At 43.4% G+C, this 18,673-nt stretch overlaps 1 protein-coding gene across 7 annotated transcripts in view; it reads left to right on the forward strand.

Annotated features, from left to right (window-relative positions):
• Positions 1 to 18,673, forward strand: part of LOC311028240 (uncharacterized protein) — a 31,477-nt gene that overhangs the window by 1,436 nt on the left and 11,368 nt on the right. For 5 of the 7 annotated variants that reach the window (XM_084032652.1, XM_084032655.1, XM_084032651.1 and 2 more), the window contains exons 2-6: positions 11,751 to 11,963; positions 14,240 to 14,308; positions 14,525 to 14,545; positions 16,723 to 16,886; positions 18,034 to 18,142. In XM_084032652.1, the coding sequence (XP_083888778.1) occupies positions 11,751 to 11,963; positions 14,240 to 14,308; positions 14,525 to 14,545; positions 16,723 to 16,886; positions 18,034 to 18,142 (576 nt within the window). The remainder of the gene's footprint in view (positions 1 to 11,750; positions 11,964 to 14,239; positions 14,309 to 14,524; positions 14,546 to 16,722; positions 16,887 to 18,033; positions 18,143 to 18,673) is intronic. The other 2 variants (XM_084032656.1, XM_084032653.1) reach the window with 1 other exon arrangement.

Here is an 18,673-nt window from a genome sequence, read left to right on the forward strand (position 1 = left end):
TTGACGCATCTCTGCTGTGCAATTTCACATAATTACAAATGTGCAATTATGTGGCTGATTTATTGTTCTAGCTCTGAAAATCACTCGACTTGTTTTGGTTTCAGTCTCGATCCTGGTTTCTTCTCAAAAAGGAAACAATAAAAAAATATTGAAAATATTAGTATTTTAAAATGGTAGATCTGTGATGCCTCGTGCTGCTTTGCCACCTCCGAGTGAGGATTTAACTGGATGCTGCTTGTTCAGTGTGTGTTTTGAGCATGGATGGGGGGGTCTATAAGGTGAAGATCCTCCGCTCGGAGCCGCAGCGAGGCTGCAGGGTTGTTCATGTGACGTTATCAGGAATGCTAGATGCCGAAAAAGGCAGCGGCGTTAGATAAACAGAAACATTCTTTCTCCGTGACTCCTCTCTGAGAGCTGCACGTCTCATTAAAAACAAGAAATATGGAAAAGATATAGACGCTAATTAGAGTTTGTTTTCTCTGCGGAACGGTGAGAAGGGGGATCGTATATATGCATGTAGACCATCCGAATCCCTGTCAGACAGATGCATATTCATCCCTCCTGACTCATGTATGTCCTGTCATCCCTCCCTGAGAGCAACCAGCAAACATTACGCCACTTAATCACAGTTGAGCCTGTTTATCTGTCTGCTGGAGGTTTCGTACCTCAAAGAAACACAAGTCTCTGGCTCACTAACTCGACCCGAGACTCTCCAAGACACGACATGTTCAAAGACTCTTTGTTCACAGAAGGAGTGGCACAGACAGAAAAAAAACCCCTGCACTCGTTTTTTTGTTAGAGTTGCACATGGTTGTTATCTGCAGTGAGGCCGTACACCAAGCTTTAGTCGTCTGGAGTGTGTGGAGTTAAAAGCGATTATGAGACGTGGACTCCCTTTGGCCTCCGCGAGCTTCCCGATGACGTGATGTCCTTGGCACGCGTTCAACATCACGGGCCGGGTTGGAAAGGAAGATTTTTGGCCTAGAAACCTTCCTTTCCACCCCGCGAGCCATCCTCCGCTGTTAAACCCCGAGAAGAAGGAGTTGGGCTTTCCACATGCAAAGTAGCATTAAATTACTGGCAGTTATTGTCTTACAATCGCTTGTTTCATCCACAAACATATTCAAGTTAACGATGATATAAAAGAGAATGCTCACATTTGAGCCGTTTGTCATTCTTGCTTGAAAAATGTTTAGACCGCTTGTGCGTTAGCTAAAGCTAAGCTAACAAGCTACGCTAGCAAGCTGTTCAATCGTAGTTTAACAGCCGAAATGATGCTGTAGTGAGAGTGATACTCAATAAATCAAAAGTTTAGAGGCTTTTTTTTGGGTTTAGCCTTTCCGACACTCAAAATACGAGAACAAACGTGAGGAATGGAATAAACGATCCGCTAATGTTAGCTTATGTGAGTGAAAAGAGAAAAACTAAAAGGGGGGGGGACAATCAGTGAATAAGTCATAAAAATAGTTATGTTTAATTACCTCTTAATCAACTCTGACTTATTGTTAAACTAGAGTTTGACTCAAGTTTCTGCATCACCACAGAGTTTTTTTTTTTGGAGGAAAATCTAAAACAAAGGTCCTCACAGTTCCAGTGGTTTCATGGATCTATGAAGAAGACCAGACCCCCCTCCCACTAGTCCTCCACGTCAACGCTCCCTGTGACCAGATGCTACAAAGCCCAGCACAGGAGAGGAAGGGATGAGGAAGGAGGAGGATGTCGCTTCCTGAGCGCTTATGTACAGATTACTCATGTTTCTCTTCCTATATCCGGTAAAAAGAAAAAAGAAGCAGAATTCATGAATGGATGTTGACATAATCCTGTTTGCAGCTTAATCCTGTTAGGGAACGGTGTGAGGCAGAGTTTAGTCATACAAGGACCTGTCATATCATATTTTATAGATTACAGTCATTGTAGCAACACCCGTTACTGTTTTAGAGCGAACGTGGAAGCAATTATTAGAGAAATCAGTGTGCCGATCTATTTAGGACTCAATAATAAATGTTTCATAGCTTATCCAGAATAACCTATTTTTAAATCAGGATATTTTCATAGTCCCTAATAGTCTTTTAGTGCTCTTCCTCTTTTTTTTTTTATTCCACACTAACCGCTGCTGCTTCAGGAAAAGCTAAACCCACCATCACTTCCTGTTTGAGCACCAGAGGATGTTTAGTATTGTCAAGTCGAAGCTGTAGGAGTGATTCAGAGTTAAATCACCATGGTTACCAATCTGAGACTCCAGACTTTAGCTGACAGAGAAATAATGACTTGTTGTCTCCGGAATAATAAGAACTTGGACACACAGGGACTATACATGGGTTCTTGTTGTGGAGGGATATCGGAGGAGTGATCGGGCTGTCAGTGCACTGCTTGAGAGGGTTCGGTGCCTTGCTCAAGGGCACCTCTCCAGCTGCCAATCCAAAAGCAATGAATAATGTTTTTAATAAAAAATACTGTATAATTTGGTCGATTAAAGCTGAAATAATCAGCAATTATTTTATATTCAAATTATTGTTAGTTATTGGAAGGTTTCACGTTGGATTCTGGGGAATGTTGATGCACATTTTTCACTCTTTTCTGACATTTTACAGACCAAACTATAATCAGCAGATAAACCGATGATGAAGATAATTGCTGATTGCACTATTTGGTGCTACAGCCGTAATTACTGGGAACGCTCACGTATACCGTGCTGCTCTGCACTTTCACGTAGCTTAAATATTAAATATGATGATTCACTTTGATGTATGATATGAGTATCGCTTGCGTCCTCAGGGCCTTTCTGACCCGGAGGCACTCCCCTCCCCCTCTCCTTTAAAAAACTCACTCTGATTTGACTTCCCTCAAGTTAAATTAAACAATCCATGCAGCTTAATTCATGCAAAGGAGCTCAAATGTCTTTCTCCGTATTATTTTAATAGCACGATGTTTGTCTGTGTCCGTTCGGTTGCTCTCCCACGTTGCCCATGATTGCTTGCCGTACGTCCTGGATGTTTTTGTTGATGTGGGACTCTAACCTCAGGGGAACCACTAACAGATGTTTGAAGTGTGTGTGTGTGCTCATGTGTGGAGATAACGGCCCTGACGTAGCCACGTTCACGTCCACCTAAACACACATCATGTCACAGTCACATGAACCCCGGGCTCTAATATTAGAGAGCAGATGATGGCTGACGCATGCTGCTAACAGGCTGCATGACTGCAACCTAATTTAATCCATGTCCAGGACAACAAAGCTCTCAATAACAAAACATAAACTCATTTATATGATCCTCTCTGATTCCTTTTATGCGCCCAAATGATCCTTGAAAAGCTCCTCTTTGGGATGGAAGATTTGCTTTTTCCTCAAGTCATTAAGACGATTCACAAACCCACTCATTCCTGTTGATTTTCTCTCCAAAACAATTGAGCGTCTGATTGTTTTCTAAGCGGACGGAGCGGATGCTGCAGCAGCCTCTTCCTGTTGATTTGAGTCAAAGGAGGCGTCGGCTTAAAGTTTCATTCATGTTTTATAGTTGCCTCATGAGGTCGAGGGGTCAGCCTGTCAATACTGCATCAAAACTATCAAGACTAATAACTGTTATTATCTTTGTCACATTATACAGAATTAAATACTATAAGCAGTATAATGTGACAAAGATAAAACAGATCGATTGCTTCTCCCTGGTGACCCGGATGTTGATACTGAATTTTTTGACGTTGAATTTTTTGAGATGTTGAATTTTTTGATGTTGAATTTTTTGATGTTGAATTTTTTGAGATGTTGAATTTTTTGAGACTGAATTTTTTTAAGTTGAATTTTTTGAGATGTTGAATTTTTTTAGACTTAATTTTTTGACATTTAATTTTTTTACACTGAATTTTTTTAAAATTCAGAGACAAAAAAAATATTCAGTCCTAGAAATTTGATGGTTTTTAAAATTCAAAGTCTGATTTTCATACTAAAAAAAGATTCAAACTCTGATGGCACAGATTTACTTCCATAGCGGTATATCATTCATAGTTTTAATTGAATTATTGATAATTTTGGCTAGAAAATGAGAGGAACTTTTTTGCACAATAACTTGATTTTCACAATCAAGACGTTATAATAATAGTATTTAAATGAATTGAATACATTTGATGAGTCGCCCGCCTCTAGCTACTTGTCAGTTTTACCATTAGCCGTTCTTCATGTACCAGGACAACTCCTTCCCCACCAATATTTATATGCATAAATGCTTTTCAGCTTACTATTAACAGGATTGTATTTTGCTAAATATCTCAGAAACTTTACGTAAGATTCAGCATGCAGAGAGAGCACCGTCTGAACTCTTGGTTGTTGTCGGTTTTATTCATTCTTTCCAGCTGTCTCGGTGTCATTTTCTGACCTGATGTGACGCAGCATTGAAACCAGACCTCAGCTGAGATTAAACTTAGTCTGCCATCACACCTCACCAGGCGGGCCGCCAGGTCAACGTTAGTCAGCCCGACACAGTTATGCCCTACATACGAGTCCAAAACAAGGGGGTTGCTGCGGCTGAGCTCCATGTAACTGCAGTTGGTTAAATAAGTGTTCCATCATGGCCGTTATGTTTGGCCAATAGGAGCACAGCATTATCTGCACTCTCAGCAACTATAGCAACAAAGCCCTCGCCTCTTTGATGTTTCCTCGAGGGATTATCGAGAGTCTCCACTCTTTGAGCTCCATCTTTGGTCTCCATCAACTCCTGAGGGGAAATCTCTGGCTCTTTAGCTGCTAAACGCTCCACGATGTTCACCGCTAACTTCATCTGTCTGCCGCTCGGTTCTAGATAATGTTCTGCGGTTTATAGAGCTTTGTTCTCTGAAAACATCTGCTCGAGTTGTGGCTGGAAACGGGGTCGATGTTCAAAACAGAACCAGAAAACTCAAAACGATGAACCGAAAGATGCTGAAACACTGGAATTATTGGAGAATTAAATGTCAAAATGCTGATTTAAATCTGGAAATATCAGACACTGAACGCTTGCTTAATACTTGACACATTTCGGGTCGTACCAATAAAGTATTATAGTTAAACATCCAGCCCAGAGCGCTGAACGTATGTCTGAATGGCTGAGTCGGCCCGTTGCTGCTTCTTGTTATTGCTTCCTTCTCTAAACCTTCAGCGTGAAGGCCTTGGTAACCTTGTGCTTACTTACGTCTGGCTCATTGTTGCTATGTCTCCGAGATGATGACCTCATGATGAGGTCATGACTAAAATAGTGAAACTCCTATGCTTCAGCCTCACAATAAGCCACGCCTGAGCTCTATTTTTCTCCCGGTCTCGAAGAAAAAGCTTTTCTCAGCACGCCGCCATTTAAGAAGCCTTCAGAAATCACCTTTGACTTTATGTTTTTAGTATCAAACCCCGAGCTGGAGATCAAGAGAAGGAGGAAGGAGTGAATAATGGATGATGCATGTATGATTCATGCTCGGCTCTCTTGGACGTCTTTGTGACTGGGTAACCCACTTCTTTGTGGTTAAGAGCATCTGGAGATCCCTCCTGTTTGCGGAGGAGTGACTTCCTGTCCGCCTACCCTTCGCCATTCTGACTGAATCAGTTCAAGCTCTCATGTCCATATACGCTCTGTTGTACTTGTATTTACTTAACTTGTTGTTTTTTTCTTGTGTTCAGAAACAGAGTCTCATAAAAATGGTCTTTGAAACTCAAGTTTGCTATTAAAACCTGCATCTCGTGTCCTGATCAGTCTAGTTGTTGTTGGAGGCAGAAAACATGTGAACTGAAAACACACTGAGAAAGGGTTAAAGTTGTGAGACGTCAAAAATGGACCACTCCCAGACCGGCCCTGTCAATCACAAGGTAGCCCCGCCCTGAAGCACACCCTGCTTTAGGGTCTATTTGTCTCTAAATGGGACCATAATTTACTAAATGAAGACTTTCAACTGGAGATTGAGACCATAAACTCATGTTTACAATGTTTACTGAGGTAATAAATCAAGTGAGAAGTAGGGTCATGCTGATTTATCTGTGTCTCAGTAAGCTGCTAACGTTAGCATGTACCGGCTAGCTAGCTCATCACATCATATCACGCACGTAGCAACGGTCGTCATGTAGAAATGAGAAGCCTTATTTTGTCATTCATTGTTTTTTATTATCGTTATTTTACTGTGATTTACTGTGACTCTTATATTCTTCAGCAGTTTGATGGAAAGCGCTTTATAAATACATTTATTATAATTATTATCATTTTGTCTTACTGAGAACAGAAGAAAAAAAACGTGTGGCGCCGCCACGGTAGCGTGATTTAGTCTTCCAGCCGGACTCCAAAGACGAAAACGCCACATTGTCTCTCCCAGCTGACGCGCCTGTAATTGAAGCTTTTAAAAATGAAGGTTTCTCTTCCATCGCTGACACAGAGAAGCTGTATTTCTTCATCTGTGACAGTGATTAGTAGCCGTGGCGTTTGTTTCGTGAGGCCTGGCGTTTTCCTGTTTCCCCTCTCGGAGGCCGTTGTGTTGTTGACATTTTGTTTGTGGGCTTTTTTATATGGTGCCGGCTTGACTCTGGACTCGGCGACCTCTTCGTATTCCTCGGTGCTTGTTGTCTTTATGAGATGGAGTATTTTCAGTTTAGTGCGATATTTATTCCAGCTGTTAGGGTAACTTACTTCATCCTTATATTATACACACACACTCTGCAGACATCTACACTGGAGGAGTGTGTGTCGGCTGTTGTTGGTGTCCCAGGAATGTTCTTCCTCTGCTTTTCCCTGGGGCGTGGAGGCCCGAGAGCCTTTCTGTTTTTCTTTCCCTATCCACAGAGGAAGAGGTGGTGGAGGCGTCCGCCGGGGCCACATGTGCTCTTTGACTATGTTAGCATTCAGAGGTGAGCTGGTGAAACGACAAGCTATACGGCTCAAAATGTCTTGTTTTCTTCATCTGAATTTGTGCATTTTGTGGAGGTGAAATCAATCCGATGTCGTCCTTTTTCTTCTTAATCTCTTCTTTTTTTTTTTGGAGGGTTTTAATCCGTTCTATGTCCTCGGCGTACGCCGAACACGCAGAAACAAAAGACACACATTTGCCGTATAAACACGTGCAAGGGGAATGTGGATGCCAGGGATTCCTGAGGTTGGCCTGACCCAGATCCGACATGTCCCACTCATCACAACGACACACACACACACACACACACACACATGTTCACATCCTGGCTCTCATGCACATAACTCCAAACAATAGAGTGACTGACCTGCTTCACACCACATGAGGCTCAGCTCCCCTTCTCTTAAAACAAAAAGACTAAAGAGATGCTTCACATTCAGGGTTTTTCATATTTCCTGGACTTCTAAATTGCATTTTCACAAAGTTCCTCGAAGTAAAAAATGTCCATACTGTAAGATAATGTGATGAATTATGAGATAATGTGGTTATAATTATTATTCTTTATTTTTGTAGTTTTTTCATCACTATTTTCAGGGAGTCTCTCATCAGGCACAGCTGTCGACACTTGTCGGAGGAGCCTTTCATCCAGAAGGAATTCTGGGAAATGCAGTGCACTAGAGCCAGAAGTATAAGCATCCAAAGGGTTAACAGGTTTTTCCTGCCCATCACAAATAAATATCAGTCAAGTTTGGCAGGTTAGCGACTCATATTTGTCCGTCCTCCTCTGCTTTATTCTGTTATCCGTCACAACAGTTTCTTGAAGCCAGATGGAGTCGGATCGCATCAATGTGGCCCAAACACAAACAAAATGAAGTGTCCCTGCCGTGCCTGTGTAGTAAATCCGGCGTGCCACATGCTGCAGTTTGTGATCGCTGTGCCGTCCCAAGGTGCCTCGACAGAAGCCAGCCCCTTTTATGGCCGACATTCTCAGTATGGTGCTTATGGCTATTTTTAAACCCCGGAGTCTGTCACGGTGGCACAGAAACCTGAGATGGCTGTGGAGGGACGAGGAGCTCCGAGGCAGGGAGGAGGGGAGGGAGCGACGGGTCAGCATCATGCTGAATCTGTGTTTCTGTGTTAAACGGAGCTCGTCACATGAACGGCTGATCATGTGCACGAAGATGACTTGATGCTCAACATTCTGCTGGATTGTTTTTTTGTCGCAGGGACTCCACTGAAAAACATGTGTTCATGTTAAATCTGCAGGTTTTTCACATTTTAGTTTTAGAAATTGTGATTTATAATGACCAGGGGTTTTCTTAAACAAGCATGGAAAAAAACGTATGCGTATTATTTGTGGTCTTTCTTATTTTGGGGCGTCGTCATTGTCTTACTTTTTGGAAACGCAGCTCCCATAATGCTTTGGGGCGATGTAAACGGGTATTATAATGATTCAGTGAGATAAACGCTGCAGAAACTTGAGCCCCGGTTGTTTGTTCTGTATTTAATAACCATTCATAGAATGCTGAATGAGCAGTTCCTGTTTGTGATGTCCTCATGGATTTACAGACAACTGTCACTGGATTACTTTTATCCTGAAAAAGACGTAAAAATGCATGAATTATGAGCGGATTTACGGACATTAACCGGCGATTTTTGACACAAATTGCGACAATCGGGTCCTTTCACCTCAACTGGCATCTTTGAAAACTACACTAATAACTGTAATCATAATATCTGGTAAAGATACAAGGATGTTCACTGCAGCTGTAATTATGAAGCCATTGAAATATTTTGGGACTCCTTTCTGTTACTTACAGTCAAACTATGCAGCTTTTTCTGAACAATGGTTACAGGAAATGCTAAATTTGAATATAAACATAGAAGTGAGTCATAAAAAACACTCAGTAATGTTAGTAACTCGGCAGTTTATCCGTCTAAAGTTGGCTAACATGAGGCTACTGGTCATACCAGACCATGTAAGACTGTGTGTTGAATTGAGCAGCACCCTGTTTTATTGATATTATTAATATTATTGTAGTCTTGCTCTGACACAACTCCTGCCATCACTCCTCTACAGTCAGGACCGTTTAGAAGACAACACACAACAGCCACACCCATGCCGTGCTTACGGTAATAACTATTTAGAGTCAAGCCTGCAGCGGAAACTACAGTTATAATAGAGATCTCCTCCTCTGCTCTGGTGCAGGTAATAAGAGCCATTTGACTATAATCCACAGCAATCAAGATGCAATAAACTTCATTTCCTATGTCTCCATTTGGCAATCATGCCCACAAAGGGAAACATATGAGCCGTAGAATAATATTTGGGCACAATTAATGAATGAGGAAATGAGAGACAGGAAACCATCCTGGTGAGAATCCTGAAAAAAACACCCGACAAAAACTGAGAAACAAATTAGGACAATCATTTGATTAAAATGACAGTGGAGTCATTTACAAAATCTCTGATTACGGCCGTTTATTAGTCACCACCACCACGCTCTTCTTTTAAAGGAGTCATCACCTGGTTTTATACGTATCCAGCCCCCCTTGGATCGCTTTGGATCAATTCGTAAAACTTATTAGAAAAAAAAAAAAAATTTTTAATCAAACATTGAGCTTGTTCTGACCCTTTTTCGTACCGCGATTTTATCACGCGAGATTACGCGCGAGGTTTTGACTGGTCCGGATGTGCATTGTATAATATGTAATGAGGCGCGCGTTGATTCGCCGCAGGAAGGACAGAGCCGGGGGGGCTTGCCTGCATGCAGACTCCAAAACATAATGGCGGCGCTTCGGCGATTTCAGGTAGCGGACGGGGCGGGGTTGGGTGGTGAAAGAGGGGTGGGCTTATGCAAGTAGCCGCCACGGTGACGTCACCGAAGGCGCAGAATCAAAATCTCGTGCTTTAGGAATGCACACCCTTGTGTGCTATTCCTGTTCGGGAAAAGAGCAGAAGCGAAAAAACGGCGCCACTTTCAAACTCCAGCCTTTCAGGCAAGTTTCAACTGAGGTCAAACACAGATATGCATGTTTTAACAAGAGAAATTGCGATTTCCAGGTGATGACTCCTTTAATATGTTTGACTTGTCTTGTCTGCCCTTTTCTCCCCTAGAATATTTTAAATTCTAAGAATTCAGGTGATGCTGATGGTTCCTCGCCGTGTCTCTCACAGCCATGTAAGGCTGCAAAACTGCTCAGATTTAAAAACTCAGCCTGAACAAATAATCTCCTCCAGTCAGGAGGAGCACTGCAATCCTCTTTTTGCCAAATCCCCTTTTTGTTAACATCAGGTAGAGGCAGTGCATCTTGCTGTCTTACCTAAACACCATCCTATCATTCCCCCATTAGTATTCCATAGTGCAGGCCGTGCATTTAAGCTGTGTGTTGAAGAGTACAGTGGGGGGGAGTTGGAGACCAGCCCAGTGTTAATCTGTGATTTATGTGGTTTGGTGAGTGTCTGGTTCGGCCCGAGGAGAGCGTCACGCTCCATCTGCCCGTTGTTGGCTGACTGGAGTGGAGATCTGGCCCGAAGCCTGCAGCCTCTCACCTTCCCGGCCGCTACCTCTGAGCTCCTGGCTCATTATTTCCACAGCTCCAAGCCCAAAACTCTCTTTATATCTCCTTCTTTTTCTTTTTTTTTCTTCTTCTTTTCAAACCCTACGGTTACTTTTTCCCATGCTGCACCATTTTTCCACTCTCTCATTGTCCTCCAGCTCTTATTTCTCTATAACTTGCTCTTCTTACTCTCAACACGTCTTTGTAGAAGAGAAGAAATTGTTTTTCTTCTGCTTCTTCTTCTTCTTCTCTCCCCCCTCTTCCTCCATGCGTCATTGCAGCTCTGCTCAGTTTGTCACCAACTCCTCCAGTGTGACAGCCAGAGAGGGATAAAGGGGGGAGGGAGGGGGAGGAGGGGGGAGTCGGACAGGCAGCAGAGCTCAGTGACGGGTACCAGCAGGAGTGTGAAAACAAAGTCAAGGCAGGGGATTAAAACAGGATGTGTTTTGTGGCTTTTTCGCTGCTTCTTTGTCGCCCTGCTCCGTAAGGGGTCAGAGGTCAGGAAGTCTTAGCGTCACGACCGGATCTGTGTCAATGGGGGCTCATGTCAGGAAGCCCGGAGGCCTTCGTGTTACACACAGCATCGTATTGAATGAAGAGCTGCAAGCTCTATTATTGATCAATCAGGTTCAGGCAGAACTTCATGTGTCAAAGTCAGTGTTCAAGTCATGCAGAGAACCACACATCCATGTAGCGTGCTGTTCTTTTTAGCTGCTGGGATATCGGAGGTTTGTAATGTGGGAGAAAAGCAACATCAAGATTTGAGGAGATGAAGTGTGGCATTTACTTTAAAGAGCACGTTGTGCCCCACAGTGACGTCAGGGGGTTTATAGATCAGTTTTGGTGGCTCTGTGGGGATAATTACACCAATCATCACAACGCTCTCCAGTGTTTTCTTCAGCCCCGACAGGAAAATGTGCATCTCAGCCTCTCCGTCTTTTTTTTTTTAATACTGTGAGATTCATTCCCTTGCTTGTCTCTCACCTACTGCTGCTGTGTTTAACGCTTTCCTGTAAAACCTCCGGGGACGGAGGGGGAAGTGCAGCATCTCTACTGCGGATCGACTCGCGGTGTGTGAATTGCGTGCGAAACAGATGCTTAATGATTTATTAGAGGCGAGAGTGTTGTGTTAATGAAGTCGCAAAGCGATTTCCAGGTTCATAGTGAAGGTGTGTCGACAGTGGATGCAGACAGAAAGCTAATGAGGCAACAAGACGTCACATGTTCGGGCCAAAATCATCAGTGACGGCGCAGAGAAAACGACACGCATCAGATAAATGACATGAGACGTCTGTGGCGTCCTGTTTATTAATGACTTTGTCTTTTTCCTGTTCCTGCAGCTCTTCCTCTGCAGACGGAGCCTCAGTCCATCCAGAATGGGGACAAGTCTTTGGGGAAGGACGTGCTGACTTCAGAAGACTCAGCCATCGCAGACCTCTCTCCGAAAACAGACTCCTCCAGCCCCATAACAGAGACCCCCACCAAGACAGATGCCTCCTGCAAGACAGACGTGGGGCCCTCGGACCCCGTCAGCAGCCCTCAGCCCAAGAAAGGTAGAGGGCCTCACATTAAACCATTCCACTTGTTTAAGGTCAAGCTGAAAATGCATTGATTAAGGCCTGATCGTAAGAAGTAAAGTCCGGCTCATCCTCTCATTTTATTTGAGAAAAAAGAGGAGACGTGATTTCATACTTTTGGCCAGATAGTGAAAACTTTTACAAACTTTTGTTCAAGCTCATTGTTTTCAGCAGCGATTTTGTTTATTTTTGAAAGCATAAGCAACTTTTCTTTGCCACGTTTAAGTCAAAATGAACTGCTGGAGTGTGCAGTATTGGCTCTCGGGTGCTCCGTTTGCAGGCAGATAGCAGCATGCTGGGATCAGATAGGATGCTGGGATTCAGGTACCAAGAAGGTAATTAAGGCAGAGAGATGCAGCAGGGAGATAATGATGCTCTTTCAAGTGGACAGAATGCAAGGTCGTAGTTGTCATAACTTGGTGTTATAACAGCAAATAAACAGATACATTTATGGCTGGAACTGGAAGCAAAATGCTTCATTTTTTACCCTCATTACTGTTACAAACTGGTTCACTTTACAGCCTGTTTTCCCCTCACAGTATGAGGTGTACAATGTGGAGTCAGCTTCTTCTACTGCTGCTGGCCATGTAACTGGGTCGGGCTGTGGGATCACTTGTTTTCCACTTTATCTAAACCTGCTTACGATTAACCTGGTAGTCATCAAACACTGCGGTGCCTTTTTCCCACATTCTGGGGAAAACAGTGGAACAAAAACACGTTCAAAGGGATTAAAAATCCAAATCGGTCGCTTATAAAAGCTAAAAGCAGCCATGCATGGTTTCCACATTCTGTCTGAATTAAATGATCAATGTTTACTGATTTATTCCCACCAGGCAGATTGTCTATTGCTATGGGGGAGTCGGGGTGTATCAGGATGGAGGGGGCGATGCATTAAGTGACGATCTCATCGGTGTCGAGGAGATTTATTTTTCTCCGCACTTCGTAGCGTGCTGCATATCAACCAGACAGAAGTGTGCAGCCGTGAAGGAAACTCTGTAAGGAAAGGTGGGGAGGAAATCCAGGTTGCCATGGAGACGGGGCTGAAATTTTTCTGCAGGGGCCCTCTGCGATTGGTTGAGGAGGCGCGGCACACGTCTTACATAGCACGGAGGAGAACGACGAAAAGGAGACGGGCACCCCAGGAGGTCCTGGATCCTCGGCCGCGGCTTTTCAAAGACTTTCAAGGCGCAGAGAGAGACGCACAAATCCTCGTGTTACACTGCTGGTTATCACAGCGGATGAGGAGCAAAAGCTGAAAAGCAGTTGTTAAGCAGCGTTACAGATGCTACACCAGAGAGACGGAGCTGCAATGACCTTGAAACCGAACACAATGAGTTAAAGGGGCATTTCAGCCAAATGGTATCATTTTCTCGGTAAAAATCTATCCATGCAAGTAATTTGGTTTATTGATTCCAGGCTTTTATATACGCTGTATGTCTCTGACATGGTGGAAGTCAATCAAATCTTGTTTGTGGTGCTCGACACGTCTTTCCAGAAACCTCGTCCCTGTTACTTGAGATAATCCAGGACATGCTTCCAGCTGTTTTCAACTGCTTCATCTCTCTGATACAAAGCAAACTGTTTGCGGGATTTTTGATGAATCAAAGTAACGGCGATATTGTTTCAGGAATGACGCATTTATGTATGAATTTTAATTTTCAATACTGCGACCACCACAAATCCGTAGCCCAGGCTGGCGCTCTTCTTCTCCAGCTAGTTCCTGCGGGATCCCAAGAGGTTCCCCGGGCCAGATGGGACATGTAATCCCCCCTCAGCATGTTCTGGGTCTGCCTGGGGTCTCCTCTCAGTCCTAATCAGATGCTCGAACCACCTCAACTGGCTGGCTTTGAACACAGTGGGGGATTTAGCGTGAGATAGAGGCAGACATTTCCCTCAGGAATCGGTGGAGACCAAAATCAGAGCTTAAAAGCTGTAGGGTTGGTGATTCGCAATCAGTTGATCGTGGTGAATTTCCACAGGAATTGTTGTGTAGCAAAAAACAGACAATGTTACTATTTTTTAAACATTATTTATCTTATTTATGAAGTGGGACCATATGATTTACTCTATTTAAGATTTGTTTTAGCTTGTTTTCACTGAAAAAGATGTCTTATCTGTGATACAATAAAACTATTAAATGTTAAATGTTCCAGTATGTTTGTGGAGCCAGGGTTTTATTTTTGGCCAGGATAATCGTAGCGTGAAATTTTCATATCGTGAATTATTTTATCATCTTTTCTGTTTCCCTGCAGATTCGATGAGCTCAGAGCAACGACAGAAACTTGCCAAGGAGCGGCGGGAGGAAAGAGCCAGATATATCAGTAAGAACTGACAAAACAAATCAAATAGATTGAGCTTTTTGAACTTTGAACAACCTGGATTTTCCCAAAGAAGAACTCCGCCGGTGATGCATGAAGCTGGAATTTGTCGTAACCAACTTGGTGCATGCACATCCTCTATTCTCAGTGTCGTATTAACTTTCCTCTCTCTGACTGACGGTTATTGTCATGTCTTATTTCTCCTCGCATGGCTTTCAGAACAGCAAACTGAGGTGCAAGGTAAGGGGGCTTCACTAAAACCGCCAGCGTCCGCAGCCGTCATGCCATTTGGGAATAATCAAAGTCATGATGGGAATCATATTCCTGCCCTTTTCTTCTTCCCTCCATCAACCATGTATTTTATTTGGGTTTTCTGTCTTTCATTGTGGCATAAATGTTTCCGCTCGTTTCAATTTATGTTCTGCATGTCCCAAACTTCACGGTTTTACTTATTGTTTGCAGGATGAAACATTCCTCTGCCCCTCCCCCCCCAAAAAACTATATCTAGTTTGCAAACACAGGGCTTCTCCCTGTGGATGAAGGCAGCCAATCAGAGCAGAGCTCGCCGGGCGTTTCCCTGCAGAGAGGTCCCACGGAGTCCATGGCGTGAAAAATGAACAGTCATTACCATAAACTGAGGCCAGGCCTCTCAGGCAGATTAGATTGAATTACTACTTTCATTAGCATCAATAGCGTGGTCATGCTGCAGCGCCGCTAAAGGGGAATTCTGCTGCCTTTTTATCGTAATATCTGAGGTTCGCTCGGCTTCAGTCGCTCCGAGATCAGTTTAGATCCCCGCTGTCTGCTTTCTGTCTGTAATTACACGGTACAGCGTTCAGCTTTTTTTCATGTAAATCACACAATTTGTTCAGAAGAGTGTGCAGATATTTTCGCAGACTTTACATGCATCCGTTAAACAACAAACTCTGCAAACTGCAAAAAAAAAAAGAGGAGAATGTGAAAAGAACGCTAGCATTAAACCGACACATTTTTCAATCCTTCTGCACGGAACGCAGACATAATTGGATTTATGGGGGAGTGAAGAAGGCTTTCTCGTGGGCGATGAGGCTCAGGCTTGTGTGCCTCATTAGTGAGGATGAGCTGCAGAATGCCGAACTACGCACAAAACACGCCTTTGCCTCACAACACGGGCACAACCCTGCAGAATTAAAATCACTAAACACTGCTTCTAATGGCGTCACAGCAATAATAGGTCATACTGAAACATGCTTTTAATTTGGTTGGATCCAGCATGTAACCCACCCTCATCCTCATCCTCAGCATCCACTGTTTTAAACAAAAAAATATGTTGTGTAAACGGGCTCATACCCAAGTGATAAGATCTAAATCTAAATCAGAGAGAGAGCTGTCATCCAGCATACTGAAAGTTTAATTTGGGAGGATTGATTGCCGTTTTTATTGTTCCTCCGTGAAATGAGCCCCAGCAGCGTACATGCAAAGAGAGACAGGCGTCTGCTGGAGGGTGCTGTAAAACCCAGCGGGGCGCTGCTGCTTACTTACTGTTATCAGGATTAAAGTGTGATGAGCACAGTGTCTCCCATCTGCCTCACCCATTCTGCTTGAGTGTTTAAGCGATTAAACAGTCGGATTTGAAGAATCAACTTTGGAATCATTTCTTTAAATTGCTGTTGAATTACACAGTATTTTACATAGAATAGTTTTTATGTTACTTGTTTTAATATTTTGACTATTAAGTGGATTGCCTTGAAATTTGGTCCAGATATTCATAGTCTCCAGAGGGTGTATCCTATGATTTGAGTGCTTCCCTGACTCTTCCCTGGGGCCAAAGTTTGGATTTATCTTGTGAGATATCTAAAAAAAATGACCAGATAGATTGGTGCAGGCATTCATTGTTCCCAGAGGATGAACCCAAATGACTTTGGTCAGCATAGGGTGTGCAGGTTCAAGTGAAATATCTCGACAACTATTGGCTGGATCACCATAAAAGTTGGTGCATACGTTCATGACCCCCATTAGGATGACCTTTGGGGATCCCCTAACTTTACATTTAGCGCCATCATCAGGTCAAACGTTGGTAAATGCTTTGGCTGATGACCAAATACCTGCAAAACTAACATCATTCCCATCGGCTGTACTTTGTGTTTAATGCTAATTAGCTCCTCTTAGCTGCCAAACATGATAAATATCACAATCTCAATGTGTTGATGTGGCTTCCTGCTGCCTCACAGAGCTGATTACAGACTCTGGTGCCATATAAAGTCATAAAAAAACAAACTGACAAAGCAATATTCAGATAACCACAAAATTGAAAGAAAATATACATGATATGTGATCCTCAGCAATCTTGTTTTCCTACTTTCTAACTCTCTCTCTCTCTCTCTCTCTCCGACTTTTCCATCTAAATGTTAACCCCTCCCTCTGTGGCGTCCCTGCAGCGGTGAAGAAGGCCCAGTGGCTGCAGAAGGAGGAGAAGGCCCGCCGTCTGAGGGACAGCCAGCTGGAGGATCGCAGGAGGAGGCTGGAGGAGCAGAGGCTGAAGGCGGAGAAACGCCGAGCTCTGCTGGAGGAGAAACAGAGACAGAAACTAGAAAAGAACAAGGTGAGAAAACGCAGGACGTAGGAGCTCAAAACCACCCGAGCAGGGATGCTTATGTTTAAGTATTGACGTTGAGCTAATATGGTGGTAATAAATGTTGTCTAACACGGACAGATTTTATTTTATAGCCAGAGACAGAAGAGTGCTCTGCGAGATCTTGCTAATTGGAGTCAGGGTGGAAAAGTCAACACTGTGCGAGTGTTTATGCAAACCTCATGCCAAGTACAGTTTGTTTTTATCCCATTTTGAGTATCAGTGGTGATGCCAAGTGTTGGCTGCAGATAGCGAATTCTCCAGCGATCCTAAGAGCAGATTTTTCATTGGCTGTCGATTTGAGTTGACAGTTATTGATCTCAGCAGTGGTTCCCAACCCTTTTAGCCCCTTTTTGACCTTTTGAAAACGAAACAGTGTCTTCTTGTGTCTCCTTGTCACATGTTTCATTATGCCTATGAGTCATCAGCATTTATACCAAAAAAATAGTTTCCTTTTTTACTGCAGGTTTATAAATGTAATGCATTTTTAAGGAATTATTGCTTTTTTTTGTCAAGAGTTACATAAAAAGATCAATACAATTCTCATATCTGGAGCTCCAGCTAGCAGCCTATTAGCCTAGCTTAGCATTGTAACAATATGGATCCCAGATTCAGATTCATTGCTTGCCAGTGGCGACAATCAACATGGCGTCTCAACATGTATGGCAAGAAGAACTAACTGTTGTTGCTAAAAGATAGTTATTTTTCATAACAAGTGAGCTTTAGAGGTCCTAATAAGCATTTTGGACAGAGCCAGGCTTCTGATCTTTATGCTAAGCTAAGCTAATCAACCAGATAGATACCATCATAAACCCAGGACATCTTACTTTGACACTTTTTGTTGGGTTAATTAGTGAGACGTTAAGATGCTGGTAGGTGAATTTTATTAGCTTTAGGCAGAGCCAGGCTAACGGTTTCCCCCTGTTTCCAGTCTTAATGCTAAGCTATGCTAAGCTAAGCCAACTGGCCGTTGGGTATATCTTCACATTTCCAGTGCTCTCCACAATAAAACAAACCAGCTGATTTCACAAAATGTTCTAACCACTCCTGTAAACTCTCAAAGGAAGTGTTTAGTGTGAACATGTGACTCACGTTTTTAACGGCGTGCTCCCTCCAGGAGAGATACGAAGCAGCCATCAAGAGGTCGAAGAAGAAGACGTGGGCCGAGATCCGCCAGCAGAGGTGGTCCTGGGCGGGCGGACTCAACCAGACCTCCCGCAGAGAAAGTGAGTTTCAAATGACCCGCAATCACACGGACACTCAAACGCAACACCGGGAATCACGTCCTTCGCTGTAACTCGAACCTCCGTGCACAGACTGTGACTCACTGGTCCAACTGATGCAATTCAGGGAAATAACGTCTGGAGGGGTACCAGAGGCTGGTTCTCAGTCGATGTCTCTGTTTATTAGGGCGAAAATCGACTTTTTTAAAAAGTGATCAAAGAGGCAGAGATGAGCAGCAAGGTAGCTGTCATGTACGTGTTTAATTAGATCTGTGGTGTGAACGGTGTTTTTCAGAGAGCTGTGAGCTTATTTACCTTTTACAGGCTGTTGACCACGTGACGGGCTGCCTTTTTTGGACCCTGAGGTCAAGACTAGTTTCTCTCCTTCAAAAATCCAGAGTGTGTGCGAGAGCGAGTGTGTGACGAGAGTGTTTTTTTTTTTTGCTGATTTCTTTCGGCAGAAAAAACAAAATGAATCGATGTGATTTCTTACTGTACCACTCCCTTCCCACGCTTCCCCCCCCCTAAAAAGTT

Source organism: Eutrigla gurnardus, assembly GCF_963514095.1.
Source record: "Eutrigla gurnardus genome assembly, chromosome: 17".
NCBI classification, from domain to species: Eukaryota; Metazoa; Chordata; class Actinopteri; order Perciformes; family Triglidae; genus Eutrigla; species Eutrigla gurnardus.